Source organism: Sarcophilus harrisii, chromosome 1 (assembly GCF_902635505.1).
Source record: "Sarcophilus harrisii chromosome 1, mSarHar1.11, whole genome shotgun sequence".
Lineage (NCBI taxonomy): Eukaryota > Metazoa > Chordata > Mammalia > Dasyuromorphia > Dasyuridae > Sarcophilus > Sarcophilus harrisii.
Window position 1 is genome coordinate 276,460,320 of NC_045426.1, and position 22,733 is coordinate 276,483,052.

At 34.0% G+C, this 22,733-nt stretch overlaps 1 protein-coding gene across 1 annotated transcript in view; it reads right to left on the reverse strand.

Moving 5' to 3' along the window:
• Nucleotides 1-4,412: 4,412 nt before the first annotated feature.
• LOC100928872 (nodal modulator 1) overlaps nucleotides 4,413-22,733 on the reverse strand; it is a 44,379-nt gene continuing 26,058 nt past the window's right edge. Inside the window, exons 18-31 of the mRNA XM_031942810.1 lie at nucleotides 20,715-20,810; nucleotides 16,775-16,987; nucleotides 16,608-16,690; nucleotides 16,099-16,258; nucleotides 15,706-15,832; nucleotides 14,049-14,162; nucleotides 13,309-13,436; nucleotides 13,071-13,212; nucleotides 10,332-10,415; nucleotides 9,343-9,453; nucleotides 8,190-8,291; nucleotides 6,907-7,026; nucleotides 5,220-5,312; nucleotides 4,413-4,939 (exon numbers count right to left, since the gene is read on the reverse strand). Of these exons, the coding sequence (XP_031798670.1) occupies nucleotides 4,808-4,939; nucleotides 5,220-5,312; nucleotides 6,907-7,026; nucleotides 8,190-8,291; nucleotides 9,343-9,453; nucleotides 10,332-10,415; nucleotides 13,071-13,212; nucleotides 13,309-13,436; nucleotides 14,049-14,162; nucleotides 15,706-15,832; nucleotides 16,099-16,258; nucleotides 16,608-16,690; nucleotides 16,775-16,987; nucleotides 20,715-20,810 (1,705 nt within the window). The 3' untranslated portion in view covers nucleotides 4,413-4,807. The remainder of the gene's footprint in view (nucleotides 4,940-5,219; nucleotides 5,313-6,906; nucleotides 7,027-8,189; nucleotides 8,292-9,342; nucleotides 9,454-10,331; nucleotides 10,416-13,070; nucleotides 13,213-13,308; nucleotides 13,437-14,048; nucleotides 14,163-15,705; nucleotides 15,833-16,098; nucleotides 16,259-16,607; nucleotides 16,691-16,774; nucleotides 16,988-20,714; nucleotides 20,811-22,733) is intronic.

Consider the following 22,733-nt stretch of genomic DNA (forward strand, 5'->3'; position numbering starts at 1 on the left):
AGCTTCCCAGTAACTTAAGATTCTCTAAGTATTGATGTAAGAGCCTTGGATTCAATGTCTGTTTTATCATCTAAAATGTGGGATTTAGATTAGGTGATCATTTGGGTCTTTTCCAATTATACAACTCTGACTCCACATTTAAAGGAATCTTATTTTATAGCATTTAGAAATTTTTAAAGGGCAAAAGAATGACATGATCTCCCAAGGTCATACATTTCTCTGAAAATCTTATTCTCTATTACAGCCTATTACTAATAGGCTCCAAGTCCTCAGAAAACAAATGGAGAGAGTCAATCTTGGTCCCTGCTATGTGCAAGTTCTATTTTAAAATACAGTAAAAAAATTAAATTGATTCATCTCTAACAAATATATTATAAATATTCAATATTAATGATCTACTTCATTCTCAAAAAGTGAGTTGTGAGCTTTGCCCAGTGGTATACCACTTTGATTAGTAGCCTACTAGACAATTTACATTTATTCCTTTCTCTTCATTTTAAAAAGTAGTATAAGAATAGAACTCATTGTCCCCCTATTGATTTGGTTGAGTTTTTATACAGTGCTATTAAGATTAGTGGTCACAGTTCTTGTGATTTCAGCTAATTCATTATGCTCCAATCATCACAGACCCCTAACTAGAGGGTGGGAGGACAAAGGGCAGAAACACAGGGAAACAGGGGAAACACAGTTGTTAGGACAAACCAAGTCTTGCTCTTAAAAATTAAAAAAAAAAAAAAAAGTGCCAAGTCTATGTCCCTCTGATAGAATATATGATTTCAGGGATATTGGAAACTTTAGAGATATATCTAAATTCCCATTTTAAAGATGAAGAAATAGATTCAATAAGTTAAAAAGACTTGTCCAATGTTATATAAGATGATTGGTTACAAAGTCAGTACAAACATATACTTACGATAGCACCATCTTGATAGATTGATTTTATCACTATCATTTTGTATTTAACAAAAAAAATTAAGTGTCTACTACAAATATTTCTAATGATTTAGTAAAAAAAAAACAAAAATAAAAACTGTTAAGATTCTTACAAAGTGATAAGTCAGTTGTCTAATTTAGCATTGTGCTTAGCAGTTCTCTAGTTCAGAGTTCACACCTTTCACACCTTTCAGAGTTCATACATTAGCTTTCGAGATTCACAAGTCAGGATTCAGTATGAGATTCACAAGTTCAGTGGAGGAGATTCACAAGTCACAGCTCCCACAATACCACTCTCAGAGGAGGAGTCAACCTTTGAGTTCACATCTCTAAAAGAACATATAGAAGGACAAGCCTCAGCCAGGAGTCTATTGGGGAGATTGGGAGCCAGAATTCAGGTAGGAGATTCGGAGCCAGGATTCAGAGGGAGCCAGAGGCTGAAGCTGAAGCTGGAAGAAACAAAGGACTAGTAGCAAGAACTCTCGGAACCAAGGAAAGCTAACCGGCTATTTTGAAGGAAACAATAAAGGACTGAACTTTTAACAGCTAGATGCATTTGAGGTGATTATTACATGAAACTGAAATTAAGGCTACCTCCAGAAGCTCTGCAAGAAACCTGCTCCCAGAGAACGATTATATTTGAGAAAAGAGAACACTACAAAAACTATTAGTAATCTATGGATTTTATGTTGAGAATTTGCTAAAAGACAGTATCTTGCAATACATCTACCAATGTTGGCCACGTCAGAAATAAAAATAAGCAAATCTCTACTTTGCCTAAAATTGCTCCTTTAATCATTAACACTTACTCTCTTTTACAAGGAAAATTACAGAAAAATTAAATTAAATGTCCTTACTTTGTCCAGTTATCCCACCGGTGAGGGTAAGAAAAAGCATCCAGGCTCACAAATATGATCTCTGTAGATACACTAGAGATATGTCATATCGATTTTAGTTTCAAGAATATTGAAATTACCAAAAGTAACAATCACTGCTATCTTGTCCATTTGATACAACTTCCTTTAACATTTTCCTTAAAGATGTTAAAATTTGCTACAACAATTTTGAGATGTTCATAAGTTCAGCAGGAAAAGAAACTAAAGATCCTCCTAAAATTATTTTTTAATATAATCTCAAGACTAATCATTGCATCATAAAGTAAATATGCTAGCCTTCTTGAGAACTTCAGAACTAAACTTCATTTGTATTACTTCCCTTCCAACAGGTTCTTTGGTTCTGTGAGATAAGGAATCATCACTATCACCAAAAGTACCCATTAATCTATATCAGACTAATATAGTACATTATTTTGTACATCAATTTTAGAAACAAAATCCCTTTTAGAAGTTGACATAAAAAAAAAAAAATACAAAGCTATGGCAAGAGGCAATAACCCACATAAATATACAACAATCTCTTCATAATCAGGAAAAACTTTACAGAGAAATGATTTCAAATCTTTAAAAGAAGGAAATGGTATTTTAGGCAAAAAACAGATATTCTAAGTATTATCAGCAAGACAAGGTCTTTAGGGGATAGTTTGACAAAGAAATTAGAGGCACAACTATGGCCAGGTCAAGTAGCCAGTAAAACTGCAATGGAAAGCTTTGAAACTGAAAATAGTACATAGTTTTTATTTAAGGTATGATGAGGATTAATCTTGAGGAAATAGAGTTCCCTTCAATTTGCACATAAGGAAATTAAGCCCAAAGAGATAAGAGGCCATATTGTCCAGAATCTATAGGGTAACCAGTGAGCACCCCAGACTCTACTTCTAAAAACAGAACCACATTTAGCAAACAGCTTTGTCAGTAACAATCCCTTTCCATAGTTCACAACAGAAAAGCATTCGACATAGTAGGTCAGCAGACTTAAGAATCAAGTTCTGATTTGCAAGAATGTAACCTTAAAAAGTCACTTAGCCCCTAATGACACAATATGAGATTACTTTATCACCAAGCTGTTAGGAGGATCAAATAAGCTAATGTATAAGAAAGGTACTTTGTAACCATAAAGTGCTACAAAGATATAAGCAATTATTACTCAATAAAGAAATGTTATTTTTGCTTTCTAAGGAGAATCAAAAGAATTTAATCATGCTATCGAGAACTTATGAATTATTTGTAATTGGGGAAAAAATAAAATACTATTAAGTGAAAACAAAAAGGCCTTATAAAAGTTCCCTATTATCTAGAGGTCCAGGGAAGAAGCATGTATATCATCTGAGAATTGTTTCCAAAAACCTAGACACCAGTACTGAGTGAGTTCTGTACACTGATTGTAATCTTACTATTGACAAGCCCCCTAAACACACAGAGGCACAAGTAGGTCCTGATGAGTCAATACATCAGAGTGCAGATATTGTTCAAGATTTCCTGTTGAAGCAAAATATTTTCCTAAAAGAAGTATTCACAACTAGACTTAAGATTTGGAAGACCTGTATGAATTCTGGCTTGAACATTTACTAGCTGCGTGATTGAGGTCATCACTTTCCTGAGTATCTAGTTTCTTCATCCATAAAATAAGGATTAAAATATTTGTATTACCAACCTCATGGAGTTACTTACAAAGAAAATATATGACCTAAGTGTGAGAAATGGTTATCTATAATCATTATCTTTAATTATATCTTGTTTCTGACAGGAGGATCAAAGACAATCAAAGTTTGTATAACCCAAGGCAGAAAATTTTTACGTGATTTAGTTCAAATTTCAAACTTTCAAATTCAAACATCTCTCCTTTTAAAGGAGTATAAAAAAAAAAAAAAAGTCCAGCACAATTTCTAGTCATTAAAAAGTTGAACACTGCCACTCGATGGCAGTATCAGGAACTGCAAAAAATTCATTCACTTGTATCTTTCACAAAGCTCTTAACCTTTACACCATGTCAATAAAAAGCACCATTAACATTTAAAAGGAATGTTTCTGGGCATCCATATGAAGTAATACTAACAAAACACTTTCAGAAATGGGACATATATTGCATCTTTCCCAAGATTTTGAATATAATTCATGATCTTCTAAGGTAGAAAGCAGTTAACATGTAAAACTAGCCTATAACTGGGTGTTAACAGCCACTTAAGTGGACTGAGTCATCAACAGGCAGAAAACTTCCATTCTATTCTATCTGCCATTGATTCACATGCTATAAATATATTTAACCTTACTTTTTTTGGATCTTAATCTCCTAATAAGGCTGTGCTTAAAACAAATCAACTACTTTCCAAGAAACATGAGACCAATGCTATTAAAAGTTTTGTAAACTTCAGAACATAAAATTCCTGTATACATCTTATATAATAATATCAAAATTATATTTTAAATTAGATGTAATAGGTGAGTTCAGATTTACTATTTTCCTGAAATCATCACAACTTCCTGGAACAGGAGATAGGTTATTTCTTAAATAGGTCCCAAATGTAAAATAAACTCAGAAAAAAAAAAAAAAAATCCCCCTCCCCCTGCCAAAAAAATTACACATTTAAAGAAACTGAGAATATTATTTATTGAACTAGAAGTCCTCTTGCAAAATAATGCCAAAAATAAGAGTTACATTCTCACATCACCAGCAGAGCTTAAAATATTTCCATGACAAAAAATAAATTATCTTCAATTCCAAAATATGTGCTCAGTCGAGTGAGATGAGAGGAGATCCATTCGTGTAACTCTTAATTTCAAAACAATAAGGAGTCATAGAGAATTGGAAGAAAAAGTAAGCTGTACTGAGGGAGGGCTGTGGAACAAACAGAAATTTTTCTCAAGTTTTCTGCAATTCATCATTTATCCAAAGCATCATACAGCCAAAGGCCTTGCTTCCAAAATGCCCCAGTCCCCTGCTTGGCCTAGGTCCAAATTTAGGTAACATGTCTTTTTCTTCACGTCCGCCGAGTCTTCTGCTTCTTTGCCTGTCTCTTTACCTCCTCTGGGGCACCAATGTCAGAGGCAGTTTGACCAAGGGCTCGCACTCCTTGCAGTCGGCTTGACAATTGCAACAACAAAGGAATAAGCTAGAGGAGACAGAGAAAAAGATGGGAATAAAAAACCTAAAAGGAATCCAAATTCTTCAGCCAAGATTTACATTCAATAATACAGATTCACAAACCACAGATACACAAGTGCACTTCTTTCATTCTCGACTCTCTGAAGGCTACTGGGAACTTTTACATCTTATTCAGTATGGGTCTTTTTTAGCTGATATTTCTACAGCAACTGAGAAAGAAAGCTCTCCTTAACTCAACCTGTAGCCCATCACACTTAACTACTCTTGATGAATTAAAGAACTCTTACCTTATCATGGTTATAACCCGCTAGCAACAGAAGCAATGTTAGGGGCAATGCAATGTAAGAACCTTGGGCAATATCTTGTTCAGGCAATTTCCTCTGAAAACATCAAGAGAAAAGTTCATTACTAAATTATCCATAATACCATACACATTTATCTTCTGCCTATAGACAGTGTGATGGATACCAGACAGAGATATGGCCTTATTGTCAAGAAGGCATGGCTGTATGAGCCTATTCAGAGCTGTAGGTCCCTAAGACCTACTTAATTGTAGAAAAGGTGCCAAAATGTACTGAGAGCTTCCTCATCCATGAGTTCCCTATTTTCTAATGAAATCACAATTTCAGGCCCCATTCCTATCCTTCCAAGAGCTTCAAGCAATATACAGGATATCTCCAAATTCTTAGTGTAGATTTAAGTTTTAATAGTTCAAACTTTACTAAGACTTGTGAAATTTCCTGTATAGACATTACCAATCAATACTTTTCAAAATAGCCAGGTGAAAAACATTTTCAACCCCATTTTATAGACGAATAAAGTGAGTCTCAGATAAATGAACTAATATTTCCCAAAAGTACATATTTTTAAAAAGACAAGGCCAAAAGAATTAGGTTCCAATCTCCCAATGCCAAGAAATTTGTATTTATAATAACACTGGTCAATATAAACCATGCCACCTCCATTAAAGTAAATATAATCAAATGAATGAATTAAAAGAAATTATGATATTATACTGGTTATTGTTATATACTTGCTGATTTTAAGGGCTCAACAGGTTAACACAGTTACCTTCACCTGATTCATACAATAGAGAAATCTAGTTACTATGTCTATCACTTCTATAGATGGTCTTTGCTTGGCTCACCTTTCCAGCTTTGCAAAGGTGATATATTATAATTTGGGCTTGACTGTGGGGTTATCACCAAAAACTATTTCTATTTACCTGACACCAGTTCCCCCAGTGTCCTAGGTTCCAGAGATCATTCTGCTTCTGCTCTATTGGCAAAGAAGCACTAGAGCATATTTGCAACCTTAACCTGTCAGTAACACTTCATAAAGGCCCTCTCATTTCACCAAGAGTTTGGATGTACATGAAGACAGAAATAAAAAATTTATCTAAATGATCATCTCTGGCATTTTCTAACACTGCTGGGACTGAGAAGAAGCTGTTAGACATTTCAGCTCCATGTCTTTTAGATGATTTAGATGAAATTGTATTTTCAATTTCCAAAATCCCAGAATTTGAGGCTCTGCTAAAAACAATTCATTTTTGCAAAGCTACCTTTGCAAAGTTAGGGATCTGATTAGACTCTCTACTCCTCAGTCAAGGAAAACAGAGCACTGTATTTAGGGTCAGGGGGGTCCTAGGTTCCAATCTCACCTCTGACACTTCTTGGCTACAAATTATTTCACTTCTGTGGGCCTTAGTTTCACAGCTATCATAATCCCTATAATCCCACAGATATTTAAAGATGCAAAAGAGACAATGTGTATAAAAGGCTTAAAATAAAATATTAGCGGCTCCCTAAGAGGCATGACAGTATAATAGGTTCAAACTCAACACACTGACTTAGAAAACCCACAAATTAACATTTTCATTTGAGACTTAATGAATCTATATTAAACAGCTAAAATCTCTACATTTTCATGTTTTTCTTTCCCATTAAAAGAAATTTCCCTTTTTTTACTTACTGTAGGATTAAAAATCAGAGTAATATGTTTGTGATATCCAATAGCAGTGAAAGAAACCTGAGGCAAGGTGTAGTCATACTGGGATTTGGATAGTGTAGAATCCAGTAAAACAACATAATTCTATCCATTAAAAAGAAAGAAAAAAGAAAAAAAAAAACACCATCAATAACTATCAACATATTTAAAACAACATAAAAAGAGACTGTTCTAAATCATCAAAAAAAGGAAACAAAAATCAAAACAAGTCTTAAGATTCTGTTTCACACCCCACAAACTGGCAACAATGGCAAAAGATAAGAACATGTAGTTTTGTAGGACCTATGAGAAGACAAGCACATTAACACACTGTTGACTGAACTGTAAATTGGCAAAAACCACTTTAAAAAGTAATGTAGAATTATGCATAAAAAGAGGAGGGGGAGAAAGAGAAAAAGGATGAGGAGGAATGGGACTCTAATGTCCAAACCCTTTGACCCAGAGAGTGGTTAACATCTCTATATTCTTTTCAAGAAGTTTTCCAGGTCTGGATTCTAGTTTAACAAAAACAGGGTTAGCATACAACAACAGCTCTTCATTATTCCTTAGTCTCTCTGAACACCATTTGGATGATAGCAGAGAGGTCATAATAGTAGAAGGAATGGAAGTAGAGGGCATTCAGCACATTTTCTCAAAGATCTTTAATAGTGGCCATATTTTGTCCAAAGAGGATAGATTTAATTTTTTCTTTGAAGTAAATGTTTTAAACTAATGGCTGTATTGCTGGAATAAGTATATAGAGTCCCAAGGACACTAATTTAAGAAAAATATTTACTTGGAATATATACATTCTGAAATCCCCTTTTTTCCCCAACCTATCAAATTATTTTATAGCTATATTGCATACAAAAAAGTATTACTATATCATTCCACAGAATATGGTGGGGTTAGCTTTGGAAATGGCCAATAAATGTGATCTTATCAACTGGAAATTACTGTCTCCCTCAATTGAGAATCTTTTAAGAGATCCCAAAGTATGAGTCTGTATCACTCACATGATCCCCAAAACTCCTTGGTTTATTCTCTTAATCCCCCAGAGGTGGCCTATTTCTTATTAAAAAATAATATTTTTATATTAACACGATAACAAACCCTCTTGATTACAAAGCACTCAGTAATTCTTTGGCTATCCCATCCAAAGGAATGGAAGAGCAGGACCATAAAATCTTGTATTTTATGATCATAATAATTTTTATAAGAGAGGAAACAACAACAACAAATGCCTAAAATCAAGCAATCTATATTACCTCTCCGTCTCTAAGTAATGGTGGGAAATGGAAGAAGAGAGATTGGCCCAAAGAGACTGTCTGAATTGGATTGTCAAGGTTTTCACTTTTGTAAAGCTTTACCTGTGAGAGTAAAAACAATAAAGAATCAAAGAAGGAAAGCATTTCAATATGCTTTTGAATTCAGAATAGGACTCACACTTTGTACATCCTGGGGATATCTTAATTCTTAAGAGAAAAGATTCTTTAAAAGCATAGAGATTTGAAAGAGAAAATACTCAGACTAGCAAGTTATTTATAATACCCTCAACAATCATTTGAGGCCCTGACAAGGAGAGGATTCATAGAAATTTAAAGCTTCCTCATCTCTTTGCTTCAAAATTAAGTTCAATCTCTTCTCTCCTTATTTGTTAAATTATTTGTTAAAACCTAAAAAAAGTACTTCTATCCTGCATTTAGCTCCCTCTGTTGCCTCAAGATACACTTCATAGGTTTTTTAAAATATTATTTACATTTCTCAGGCTAAAGGAAACACTTTTTATCCTCAGAACTATGAGCACATGAGCATAAGGAAAAGCTGTGCACAGTCCTGACAGATGCTAAGTACGGTGAAGGCTCTAGCTATACCTATCCAATAAGGCAAGCAGCCTACTTTCTGTAAACCTACACTGTCAGTTTTTCATCATTTTATGAAAAATACATCTCAAAACTCCTTTCTAATCAATCCAAATTTGAAGTTCAATTATAAAACTGCAAAAACACTAAATAAACACCCCCAAGAACACTAAGGGAATGAAAAGGCTCTTTTGGAGGAAAAGCTAAGTGAACAAATGGTATTAAATCATATTAACATTGTCTTTCTGCTTTTAAGCCCCAGGCTATATTGATTATTCATCAGCTTTCCTCTACAATCTGCACAAAGATTAACTGTAGACAAATGCGGTCATCTGAGATCAGATCAGTTTTATTTTTTAAATCTCAGTAACTTCCTATATTAATTCTGAGTGCTGTAATCAAACTTATTAAAATCCTAACTTTAACTATTGTCATGTTTTATATATCAATTTCCCTGATCAATTTAAGAATATACTTAGTACTTCATCACTTAATAACCTGGCTCCCACTCATCTTAAAGTCAAAATTAAATTTAGATTAAAAACAAACTTGAGCTTACCCATAATGAAGGAAGATATTCAGAGGAAGTGATCACATTTCCACTTAAATCAAATTGGTTAATCTGCCGGAAAGCTATGATATTTACATCATCAATATCAGAATTACCAACCTAAAATATATTAAAGAATGAATGCACAACACTTAGAGTTAATCAAAGAAAACAACTTTTTCTAATTGTACGAATTCTTGAAATTTACTTTAGACCAAAATAGCTGCTTATGCTAAGAGAACATAACATATTTATTTCATTCTCGGGGGAGGGGGGGAGGGAGAGGGAAGGTACAAAATTTGAGTATGAAACACTACTTAAATGTCCTGTTAGCACCACTCTTTCTCAAATCAGAGTACCACATTCTACTTTGTTACCTTAGATGTTATCTTAATGGCCCATTCTAAATCAAAGTTACTTTTCTTTTAACTATTCTCTTAAACTTTGCAAATTAGGCTTATTGCAGGACCAGAAGCAGGAGAGATTAGAAGAATTCCCTATATGAAAATCCTGGCCTGTTTTTTACTTAATTGAATATTTTGACAATTTAGCTTGAATAATGACCTTCTTTGCAAAAAGACTGCCCATCTAATAAAAGTCTAATTAACCTTTCCAAGGAGTCAAGAGATAAGCGAGTTCATTTGGATAAGGAAAAATTGGATAACAACAATGAAAAAATCCTTTACCATGTAAAATGATGTTCTCTTTCATGTCTTTGATATGAAAAGCTCCATAAACATATACCTGAAGTTCTCTGAGGAACCAGCAGCTTGAGGGATAATAAGAGACCAGTTGTCCAAATTTTTTTATCAAAACTGATGGTTCTAAAGATGCTGATAATGTATTTTTTCATTCTATAGCTACAGAAATATTATCCTGAGAGAACCTTTTATTAGGATCTATAGTTCCACAAATAAGTGAAATGCAGGTAGCTAATTCAAATTTTTTAGAATATGAGCTCATCATTAAAAGATTCACTACAGAGTTAAATGCCTTACCTCAATTACTCGATGCTGAGGGAGGGCTCTTTCAATATGTTCATTACCTTCAACCTTGAGCTGGACATGATATATGCACCCAGGCTACAAATAAAAGCAATTACAAATCCTGAAAGAGTTCAGTGCATGCAATGTTTTTTAGCCTTAACTAAAAAAAATACCATTTCACCCCCATTGCATAAAATCTGTTAACCTTCTATTGAGAGATACTCCATGAAATGAGCAGGACCAGGAGATCATTATTATACTTTAACAACAATACTATATGACGACCAATTCTGATGGACCTAGCCATCCTCAGCAACGAGATCAACCAAATCATTTCCAATGGAGCAGTAATGAACTGAACCAGCTACACCCAGAGAAAGAACTCTGGGAGATGACTAAAAACCATTACATTGAATTCCCAATCCCTATATTTATGCCCACCTGCATTTTTGATTTCCTTCACAAGCTAATTGTACAATATTTCAGAGTCTGATTCTTTTTGCACAGCAAAATAACGTTTTGGTCATGTATACTTATTGTGTATCTAATTTATATTTTAATGCATTTAACATCTACTGGTCATCCTGCCATCTGGGGGAGGGGGTGGGGGGTAAGAAGTGAAAAATTGGAACAAGAGGTTTGGCAATTGTTAATGCTGTAAAGTTACCCGTGCATATAACCTGCAAATAAAAGGCTATTAAATTAAAAAAAAAAAAAAAAAAAAAAAAAAAAGATACTCCAGTAGAGTGGAAAAAGCATTAAACATGCAATCTAATCCCAGCTCAGAAATTTAACAGCTAGATGACTTTGAGAAAAGTTGTTTAACATCTTTGGGAATAATATACAGTTGTGAAGAAATCACTTTGTAAACTTTGAAAAGTACTATATAAATATAAATTATCATCACTAGAAAAGTTATCTTAAAACCATCCACGGAACCAACCAATTTCTGATCACTAGTTACACATTTTGTGCTTTACCAGGGATATGAAGTAGTCTCATTTAAATAGTTATTTTTATCTTTGAACAAAAAAATTCTGAAACATTATAACTCTGACAAGAACAAGATGAAAGCTACCACAATAAGAGCAGTGAATTGTTCCAACCCAAGTACTTGGAATGCTTTTTAAAATGGCTTAAATTCCATACTCTTTAACCCAGATGCAACTGCCAGAAGTTAAAAACTTCAAAAACAGAAGCAAAAGCAATAGATAGAAAAATAGGTAAGTGGATAGACAGAAAGGGATATAAAATAAAATATTCATAGTTGCATTTTGTGTAAGCAAAGAATTGGAAACAAAGCAGATGTCCATCAACTGGGGAATAGTTAAACAAATTGTAAAACACAAATATAATAGAATACATACTACTGTGCTCCAAAAAATAACAAAAAAGAATCCAGAGAAACATGGGAACATTTACACAAACTGATATGGAATGAAGTAAACCAAATCAACAATATACAGAATAACTAGAACAATGGAAATTTTTAAAAACTTGAAGAACATATATAACTGTAATCTCCATTGCAGAACTGGGTATATTCTATACTTACAGGTATAGAATACTGTGTATATACTCTCACATATTGTCAACGTATTGATTGGTCTGGCTGAACTGTCCTTTTTTTCCTCTTTCTTTTTTCAATGCTTATTATAAGGGATACTTCACTGGGTAGAGGAGGGACATATTTAGATATCAATTTTTTTAAAGATACTATCACAAAGTCAGAGTGGAATGGATGGTACCTTATCATTTTTGTGCCAGGAAAAGACACTAAGTACCCAGGCCCAGGCTCAAAAAACCTACAGGGATTTGCTTTTATCCTTCACGAACACTGTCTAACTGCATAAAGTCTTCCAGACTTGGACAAAGGGCATGCCTCATAAAAAGATTCAGCAAAAATCTGATTTCATTCATAAATTTAACTCACAATTCTTTGTAAAGCTTTTGAACAACATATCTCCATCCATAATGATCTTGGGCAAAATAGCACACCTGAAGTTTTGATTTCTTTTTTCTTTTTAAATATTTTGTTAATGCTATTTTTTAAAATTACCCATCATTTCCCATTGGCCTCCCCCCACGGTACCTGCAATAGAACCTTCTTTCAACAGTTAAGTAAAACCAATTTACATGCAGTGATTGAAGGCAATTCCAATAGATTTAGGGATGAAAAATGCTAATGGCATACAGAGAGAAAACTCTGGAGACTGAATGTAGATCAAAGCATACTGTTTTCACCTTTTTTTTTATTATTTGCATTTTTTCATTCTTGGGTTCCCCCCACCTTTAGTCTGGTTTTTTTCTTGCACAACATGACAGACATGAAAACACATTTAAAAGGATATTTAATCTATATCAGATTAACACATATTTAATCTATATCAGATTGTTTATTGTCTTCAGGAGGAGGGAGGGAGAAAAATATAGAACACAAATACTTACAAAAATGAATGTTGAAAACTATTTTTACATTTTACATATATTTAAATATATAGATTATTGAGAGGGGAAAATCAAATCCATATATTGGCTAAATCTGAAAATAAATACCTCATTCCGTATCTGAGAAGTCTTTCCAGAGGTAGGATGCATATCCAACTATAATTTCTGATGCTCTATTAGCATCCTGACCCTAAGACAAATACCCTACATATGGGTAAATGCTTAAAAAAATACTTCATTAATAAAGAAAACATCTAGTCAAATAAAATGTTGAAATAATGATAAAGTAGTTTTGATTCTTACCAATAATCCTCGAAGTCTGAATTTTCCTTCTTCATCAGTTGCTGTATCTTCCCCATAAATACTACAATCACCCTGTCCTACTGCTTCCACTGCAACTCCTTGTTCTGGTTCCCCATTTAGGGAAGAAATTGTACCATAGCAACTAGAGAGAGCAGGAGAAAAAGAAAGAAGCACATGAGCATAACTCTAACTCAGGTCTTACAGTCTAGCCATCATTATTTGAGGCCTAGAGACTTACCTATAAGCTGTTCTATAACCAGTGATGGCAATCTTCAGATTCTGTCCTTCTTGTACTTCAATCATTTGTGAGGAAGGTTCAAAACGAAACTCCTTCATCATGGGTTTAAAATAATACTGCCCTGGGCTCTGCCAAGAAACAACCAAAACTGGGAAGTTAGTGCTATAACATTTTCAAACCAGTGGGAATGAAGAGAATTGCTGTCAGCTAGACCAGAACTACCTCTAACATAGCTCCTCCAGCTTTTAACAGCCTAAGAAAGATCAGACCTATCCTACCTTTGTGGACAGTTAGTCCTTTTCACAGGACTTACATAATGGCTATAAATGTATTCTCTCTGAGGATACACTAATGATTCCCCTGCATGGTTTTTTTTTTTTTCTCCAATATGTGGTACATATTCAAGAAAAGAAACACAAAAAATAACTACCTTACAATATTCAAGATCATAAACATTGTAGTCCTGCTGTGAAACAATGGGAGATATACAGGAGAAGGAGCCGTGGCCTGGATAATTAATTACAACATCTTTGTGACAGGTGGAAGGCAAGAAAAACACAATGATTATGTACAAGAAACATGAATCAGCCGCTAAAATACTTGTACTAACAATGTTCTAATTGAATTTGTTCTCCAGAGTACCTAAAAAACTACAGATTGGTTTTCTTTTTACAAGATGAATACTCTAACCCTATCCTCTCCTAAAGGCAATAGCAGCAAATTATAAATGAATACACTACCAAATTTGAAAAAGTCAGCATCCCATTGTCTTGAGTCAAAAGGTTTGATCGGAACACACCTCCACTGAGGGATAAGAGGACTCCAGCAAGTGGTTGATCATCTTCAGATTTTATCTGTTGGAATAAAGTAACATCAAAATAATGTTATTTCATACAACCATACTTAACCATACTAACCATATTAACTACTTTCTTAATGAAAATGGGAAGAAATATATGGGGAAATTTTGCTGAAGCAGAAGCAAAGGTCAAAGGTTAATAGCATTTATCTATCTGGTTATTCTGGGGATTGGATAACATATGTAAAGCACTTTTCAAACTTTAAAGTACTATGTAAATGCTATTATTTTTGATATTATTATTGTTGTGGGGCAGTCTTATCCCTGAATGAGTCAATCAGGAAATAAAAAACACTTATTTTGCACTTACTCTATCAAGAACTGTGCCAAGTGCTAAGAATAAAAAGAAAGGCAAATGGTTCTTGCCCTCAAGACTCTCACATTAAAATGAGGCGAGAAGTAAATAAATATATATGTACTAGATATATTAAGAGTAGAGAGAAAGTAATCTCAAGAGAAGAAAGCTTTAATTGCTGAGAATGCTGGGACTGTTATCCTGCAGAAGGTGGTATTTGAGATAAGACTAAAGGATGGCTGGTAAATTGAAGGCTGCCACATTAAAAACGTGCTCTTAATCACAAATAAGTAGAAAAAAGTAAAATTAAAAACAGCTCCAACTATCATCTACTTCTAGTCCTTTAAGTCCCATCTAAAAATCTCATCTTTTAGTGAAAGCCTTCCCCAACCTTCTAAATTCTTATGTCTTCCCTTCTAAAATTCCTTCTGTAAATAGCTTTCTTTGTTATATATGTATTTGCATCTTATCTTCCCCCTTTAGACTGTAAGCTCCTCATCAGCAAGGACTGTCTTTTGCCTCTCTATATCACCAGTGCTTAGCACACAGCAGGAACTTAACAGAGATTGACTGACTTATTGATCCTGAGGTACTCCTTCATATCCACCAAAATGTCAAATCTGACAAAAAAATGAAAGTGACAAATACTAATTAATGTGTTTGTGTAGAGCTCTAAAATGCTTTGGCCATTCTAGAAATCAGTTTAGAACTATGCCCCCCAAAATATTAAACTATGCATATTGTCCTTTGACCAATATTGCCACTAACTAGATGTGTACCCTGAAAAAGATCAAAAAAAAAGAGGAAAAAGACCTTAATCTACAAAAATATTCATAGCAGCTTTTTTGGTAGTGGCAGAGAACTGAAAGCTAAGAGAGTACTTATCAATTAAGAAATGTCTGAATAAATTGTATTATAGAACTATAATGGAATACTACTATTCCATTGTTATTTATCACTATACATTACTATTCCATACTGCTAATGAATCATTTAATGATTCACTAAAATAACAATTAAAATGGCAAGATAAATTACAGTAAAAGGACAAAGCACAATCTAATATTAGAAGGCACAGAAGGACTGGAGATGACAAACTTTCCAAATATTCAGAAAATATTCTAAATTCAATGTCACTTTACTAATAACATTCTGAATTCAGTAGCTTAAAAACACACTATATATCAGCTGAGCCCTAACTTATTTATAACATTAAGTCAAGACCAAGAAACCAGAACAATACCTCAAAAGTTACTCCTGCCAAAGCAAAAGCTTTAAAGTCTCCGATAGTTCCCTCAAGGGCAGTCAAAACAAACCCTTCCTTCTGTGATGTCACAGTATACTCCAGATCACTGTGCAATGGGCCAACACTTAAAGACAAAAAAACATAAGGATTTGCTTTTAATCTTTTTTTTTATGTTAAACATGGCAAAAATATGTTAAATCCAATAATATTTATATATTTAAATAATTATCTTGCTGCACAACAAAAATCAAATCAAAAAGGAACAAAAAACGAGAAGGAAAATAAAATGCAGATTTGCTAATCCAAGAGAACTCCACTTCCTCTTTTCTTTGGAAATATAGTTCATGAAAAAACTGTACAGATACAAATGTTTCCCTTTCAGCTACTTACCTATAGCTACCTTTGTCATCAGTGAACACTGTTATAAGTGGAGAAGTGGCTCCTTTTTCACTAATGATTATTTCAACTCCTTCTAACTCTGGGTGAATCTGGCCTTCCAAGAACAGGCCTGCTTTTCCATAGATCTCTATCAATTTCCCAGGGCAGCTTTCTAAAGGGGAAGAAAAGATGAACAAGATAATTCTATGTTTTTATAACATCTAAGAAATGTAGCAATCATATTAAATAAGGATGGATTTATACAGTTCTTAAGCCTCAGCCAGGTAGATCATTGCTAACATGCTAACAGCAAAAGAGAAACTAGTAGTAGCTGACAGGGACAAAATTTCCATAAAAAGGAATTATTTATTTTCTCTTCACTTTTAAGAAAAAAATTTAAGAACATAAATTAAAGGCGACTTTTCTTACTAGCACTACTTGATAAATTATAATTTCAAAAAAAGAATCAACCCTTTCTATAAAGCAATATATCCAGTATATCACAATAGATTTTATTTTACCTCCACTGACAACTGTTTCCACTGATGGAGGATAGAAGAGGAGTTCTTTAGATGAAGGTGTAACAGTGATTTTCTCTCCAGATCTAAAATAATTAAGAGAATTAATATTGGTCATTTTTCTTCCCCCTTTTAGCAGAAAAACAGGGACATAGATTAATACAACTCACCGTGCCCAGTAAGAAAAATCATATAAGAAAGGACCCTGAAGGTCATCCACCATCTCCTGTACTGGGGGCTTTGTTGTTCCACCTTCTTCTTTCCCATTCTTCTCTCTTTCCTGCCTGCGAGTCTCAATTTCAGCTAGTTGTTGTTCTCTACGGAGCTCCTGCACAGATTTTAGGGGGCCTAAAACTAAGGCAGGTTCACTGTCAATTGAAGACCTGGAAAAAAGAAAGAGAATAGGGTACAAACTGAGTGATTTAATCTCTCTTACCAGCAGAGTGTTTAGGGACCTTGCTTCTATAAATTTTAATCCACGGGTAAATCAGAAGTAGCTAGAGACTGCTGATCAGTTTTACAACTAAGAAGTAAGATTTCTATCAATCAACAAGCATTTAACAATGCATCTACTATGTATGCACTAGGAACAATGCTAGATACTGGGGATATAAAGAAAAGTGGCTATAATCCCTATACTCAAAAAGCTTATAATTTAACCTGGGCAGATAACAAATATGTTTCAAAATATGCAATACAGACACATAGAGAGAAGGGGAATCAGGCATGACTTCGTAAATAAGGTAGCCCATGAACTGAAATTCTGAGGAGATTAAGGATTCCAAGAAGAGGTAAGGAAAAAGAGAATTATAGATAATAGAGGCAGTAAAGTACAACCAACACAAAGAAACCAAAATGGCAAATTATGTCGGATGTGTGAAGAAAATAAGATTAGTTTGGCTGAACTGTAATATATCTATGAAAGGTAACACATAAAAAGGCTGAAAAAGAAAATTGGAGCCAGGTTATAAAGTGTAACAAATGAGTTACTAAGAGGTAGTAGGGACTCATTGGAGTAGAGTTGGAAAGTGATATAGTTAAACTTGGTGATAAAGCATTTTAGCAGCTGTGTGGAAAATTGGAGTGAGGGAAGGGGGTCAGGGGATGAGGAGTAGAGAGGGATGACTTAAAACAGGAAAGTAATTCAGATTCACATGATTATCTTGGGGAAAGATACTTGAAAAAGAATAAGATGGGAGATGCTGTGATCCTATGAAGATAAAAACAACATGATCTGGTGGTCTGACTTTGCTGAGTAAATGAATGTCCAATGAAGGATGACACTGACTGTATATGAGTGACTAGCAGGATGGTGGCAATCAAAATAAAGAAATTTGGAAGATGGTAGGTCTGGTGGGATACATAATAAGGTTTTTTTTGTTTTGTTTTGTTTTGGTAAATGTTGATTTTTAAACGAACATTGAATTTGAAATACCCAACCAAGACTAGACCTCAGAAAAGAGACAAAGACTAGATATCTATAGATCTCAGCATCATTTGCTGAGATGATAATTGACCCTATGTGAACTGATGATATTACCAAAACAAAGAATAACGAGAAAGAAAGAGCCCAGGGTAGAGTCTTGAAATATACAATTAGGAGAACTGACCTGGGATTCTAATTTAGCAGAGGAGACTGGAAAGAAGTAGTCAGGTAAAAGAGAAATTTAGAGAGAAAATAATCACAGAAATCCATAGAGAAGAAACATCAAAAAAGCTGAAAATTAATAGAACAAGGTAGTTTGAAATTTAAGAAACAAGGACTGAATAAAGCTGATGAGAAGCAGATTCAACTGAGCAATGAGGTCAGAAACCATATTGAAAAATTTGAAAAGAGAAGTAGATGCAAGTGAATGTAGACAGGTTTTTCTAAGAGTGATTGAGAAAGGAAAGCAACTTCCTCATAAACAGAGCTACCTCAAAGCAGAATGAGAAGTAGGTGCTACAGTGTTACTACTGGGATTATATCCCAAAGAGATTATAAAGAAGGGAAAGGGTCCTGTATGTGCACGAATGTTTGTGGCAGCCCTTTTTGTAGTGGCTAGAAACTGGAAACTGAATGGATGTCCATCAGTTGGAGAATGGCTGAATAAATTGTGGTATATGAAAATTATGGAATATTACTGTTCTGTAAGAAATGACCAACAGGATGATTTCCAGAAAGGCCTGAGAGACTTACACGAACTGATGCTAAGGAAATGAGCAGGACCAGGAGATCATTATATACTTCAACAACAATACTAGATGATGACTAGTCCTGATGGATCAGGCCATCCTCAGCAACAAGATCAACCAAATCATTTCTAATGGAGCAGTAATGAACTGAACTAACTATACCCAGAAAAAGAACTCTGGGAGATGACTAAAAACCATTACATTGAATTCCCAGTCCCTATATTTATGCACACCTGCATCTTTGATTTCCTTCACAAGCTAATTGTACAATAATTCAGAGTCTGATTCTTTTTGTACAGCAAAATAATGTTTTGGTCATGTATACTTATTGTGTATCTAAGTTATATTTTAATATATTTAACATCTACTGGTCATCCTGCCATTTAGGGGAGGGGGTGGGGGGGGGGTAATAGGTGAAAAATTGGAACAAGAGGTTTGGCAATTGTTAATGCTGTAAAGTTACCCATGTATATATCCTGTAAATTAAAGGCTATTAAATAAAAAAAAAAAAAAAAAAAAAAAAAGAAGTAGGTGCTACCTCATTGTAGGTCTTCAAGCATAGATTAGATAATCACAGATTGGGTGTTTTATAGAAAGATTCTTGTTTAAATACAGGATAGACCAACTCTGAAATTCTATTATATTTTTTCATTAAAAAATGCTAAATATATTGGTGAGTATGCCTAGATTGTACTTGATAGAAACTGAATCTATCCATTTTTTACAAATCTTGATAATAGTTTTTTATTTTCAAAATACATGCAAAGATAGTTTTCAGCATTCATCTTTGCAAAACCTTATATTCCAAATTTTTCTCCCTCCTTTCCCCCTATCCCACCCCTCCCCTAGACAGTAAGTAATCCAATATAGGTTAACATGTGCAATTATTCTAAACATTGTTTCTACATTTATCATGCTGCACAAGAAAAATTAGATCAAAAAGAAAAAAAATGAGAAAAGGAAAAAAAAGCAAGCAAACAACAACAAAAAAAGGGGAAAATGCTATGTTGCGATCCACATTCAGTCCCCATAGTCATCTTTCTGGATGCAGATAGCTCTCTCCATCACAAGTCTATTGGAATTATCCATTTTTAATTATATCATTATCTTTGGTACACTGCTTCCATCTTATTATGACTTTGACCTTTCTCTTCTGGAATATAACTCATATTACCCAAAAAAAAAACCAAAAATTCAGAGGACATACAAATGCTATTTTAAAGAAGTGAAAATGAATTTAAAAGCTACTACAACCACTACTGAGAAAAAGTATAAAGTATTAGTCAAAAACAGGTTTCCAAGAAAGACAAAAAGATTATATTTAAATTTCATTTGACAAAAAACCTAGCTCTTAAATTCTCTAGAAAACTGAAGGATCACATGTGCATTATTGACTATATATCAATACTTTAACAATAGAAAATCAGAGTTCCCTTTTGAACAACATAGATAAGTAGATATAACTAGAGCTATACTTTTATTTTCATAAACTTTCCTTAGCCAGGAGTCATCTTCTCCATTTCACAAGCTTTAAAACAGAAGATTTAAAGAAAGGAAAATTAAGAGAATAGTCTGCCCTAAAATCTGAACTAAGATGAATGAAAACACTGTATAATTCCATGATTAAGTAGAATTCAACATGAAACAAGATACAAATGACTTGTCTTAATGGCTGAAAAAATGTTGATTCTATTTAAGAAAAGTAGGGTAATAGAACAATGGATATGGAAGGTAGAAACCTGGATTCTAATATGACGCTAGCTACTTATTACTTTGGATAGCAAGCCATTTAAGTTCTCTAGCATTATTTTTGTCATTTCTAAATTGATATGGCTATTGGGATTGTCTCTAAAACTCCCTTCCAGCCCAAAATTCTGTAAATATGAGACTCCCCAGTTCCTTTCTCCCAACCAGTCAACTCCATATTACCCTTACTTAATGGTCACAGTAACATCCAATAGTTTGTCAGTGGTGATAGTTCCGAGAACATGGTGCCGAATGGCTGTAAGTGTCAGGATACTGGGTGAAGACCTAGAAATCAAAGAGAAGAGTTGAAGCAAATGGTTAACACCTAGTAACTCCAGAAAGACTAACCCATTTCCAGTAATCCTTCTTAGCTGTCCCTTCTTATCTTGTTGGCTTATTTTGTTTAAAATAAAATTTCTCTTAAATGAAATACAACACAAAAATGAAAAGCATTCTAAACAAAATTTTTTTCAATGTCAAAACAGCCCCAAAACTAGACATAACTTGAAAACATAAAAAAAAAATGAGCTGAATAGATTTTTCCAGTGAGTTTTGTAGACATGAATTGAAAAGACTTAAAAAGTTCTCAGATCTTCCCCTGGAAAGAAATGCTTGAATTTAAACCATGCCTCATAGATTTTTCTACCCTTTTCTTAAAATCCAAGAAAATAGATTCATAAGGTATTTTCTCAGTAATATGTACTAACATCTTACAACCCTTGTCTGAAAAACTCCAGTAATTGGTTTAAATTCTTCCTATTGGGTGAAAGATTCTGGGAAGATGGAGGAGTAGGTTGGTAAATTTCAAGTTCTCCAGATTTGCCCCACCAATAGAAAAAATTTGTGCCTTAGGGAAAACACAGATTGGTGAAAAATCAAGAAGACTTATGGCAGAACAGGGGTCCTCCAGATACAACCCAAAAACATGTGAATAAAGTCGAGTAAAGTGCAAACACCTCCAGGCAACCTCCACAGAAATATCAAGTAGGGAGTCCAGGGACTAGCTGGATTTGGCTGGAGCTTCAGCAGGAACCACAGAAACTTTTACCTCCCTGGCAGCTTGAAGAGTTGGGGATTTGAGTCCAGGAGGATGGAAGTCTTGACCAATTGGGATGAACTATGCTAAAGAGCCAGAGTCCTAGGCCCTAAGAAATCAGCATATCTCTGAGTGCTGAGGCAGGGACGATGCTGCTTGCAAGCTCTTACAAGAGGGTGGAGCTTTTGGTCTGGGGTTCCAGATCAGAGGGGAGAACTAAAGGGAAGCTAGAGACCATCTCCCCACCCCACAAATAAAAGTGCTTACACTAATACTTCTTATTTAAAGAGATGAACTGGCAAGAAAGAAAGACTCCAACCAAAGAAATTTACTATGGTAATAAGAAAGACCAGGGTTCATCTTCAGAGAAGAATACTAAAGTAAAAAAAAAAAAAAAAAAAAAAATCTACTCCAAAGAATATCATGAAAAGGCTCCCTGCCCAGAGAGAATTTATAGAAGCACTCAAAAAAGAATTTTAAAGTCAAATGAGACACACTGAAGAAAAATTTAAAAAAGATAAAAACAAAAACTATCCAAAAAAAACAAGATTATAAAAAAAAAAAGTTAACCAACAAGGAGATAGAGTCTCAAAGATGAATATAATTCTTTGAAAATTAGAATTGGACAAGAGAAAGCCAGGGAAGCTATGAGAGATCAAGAAATAACAAAACAAATTATAAAGAATGAGAAAATTGAACAGAATGTGAAACATAAGAAAAACTACAGATCTGAAGAACAGATCAAGAAGCGAAAATATTGAGCTACTTGAAATTTGTGACTAAAATAAAGAACCTTGACACAATAGTGCAAGAAATAATGCAAGAAAATTGTCCTGGAGTAACAGAACATGAGAAGAAAGTAAAAATAGAAAAAATCCACTGATCACCATCTCACCAAGATCCTTTGTGAAAAACATATAGGAATATTATTGCCAAATTTCAAAACCCCCAAATCAGAGAGAAAATTTTGCAAGAAACAAACAAAAAAACAATTCAAATACACAGGAGCTACAATTATCAGCAGCCACAATAAAAGATCACAGATCTTGTAATCATATCTACCAAGAATCAAAAGAACTAGATGTGCCTCCAAAAATATCATATCTAGCAAAATTATCTATAATACTGAATGAGAAAAAATGGACATTCAATGAACTTGCCAATTGATTTTC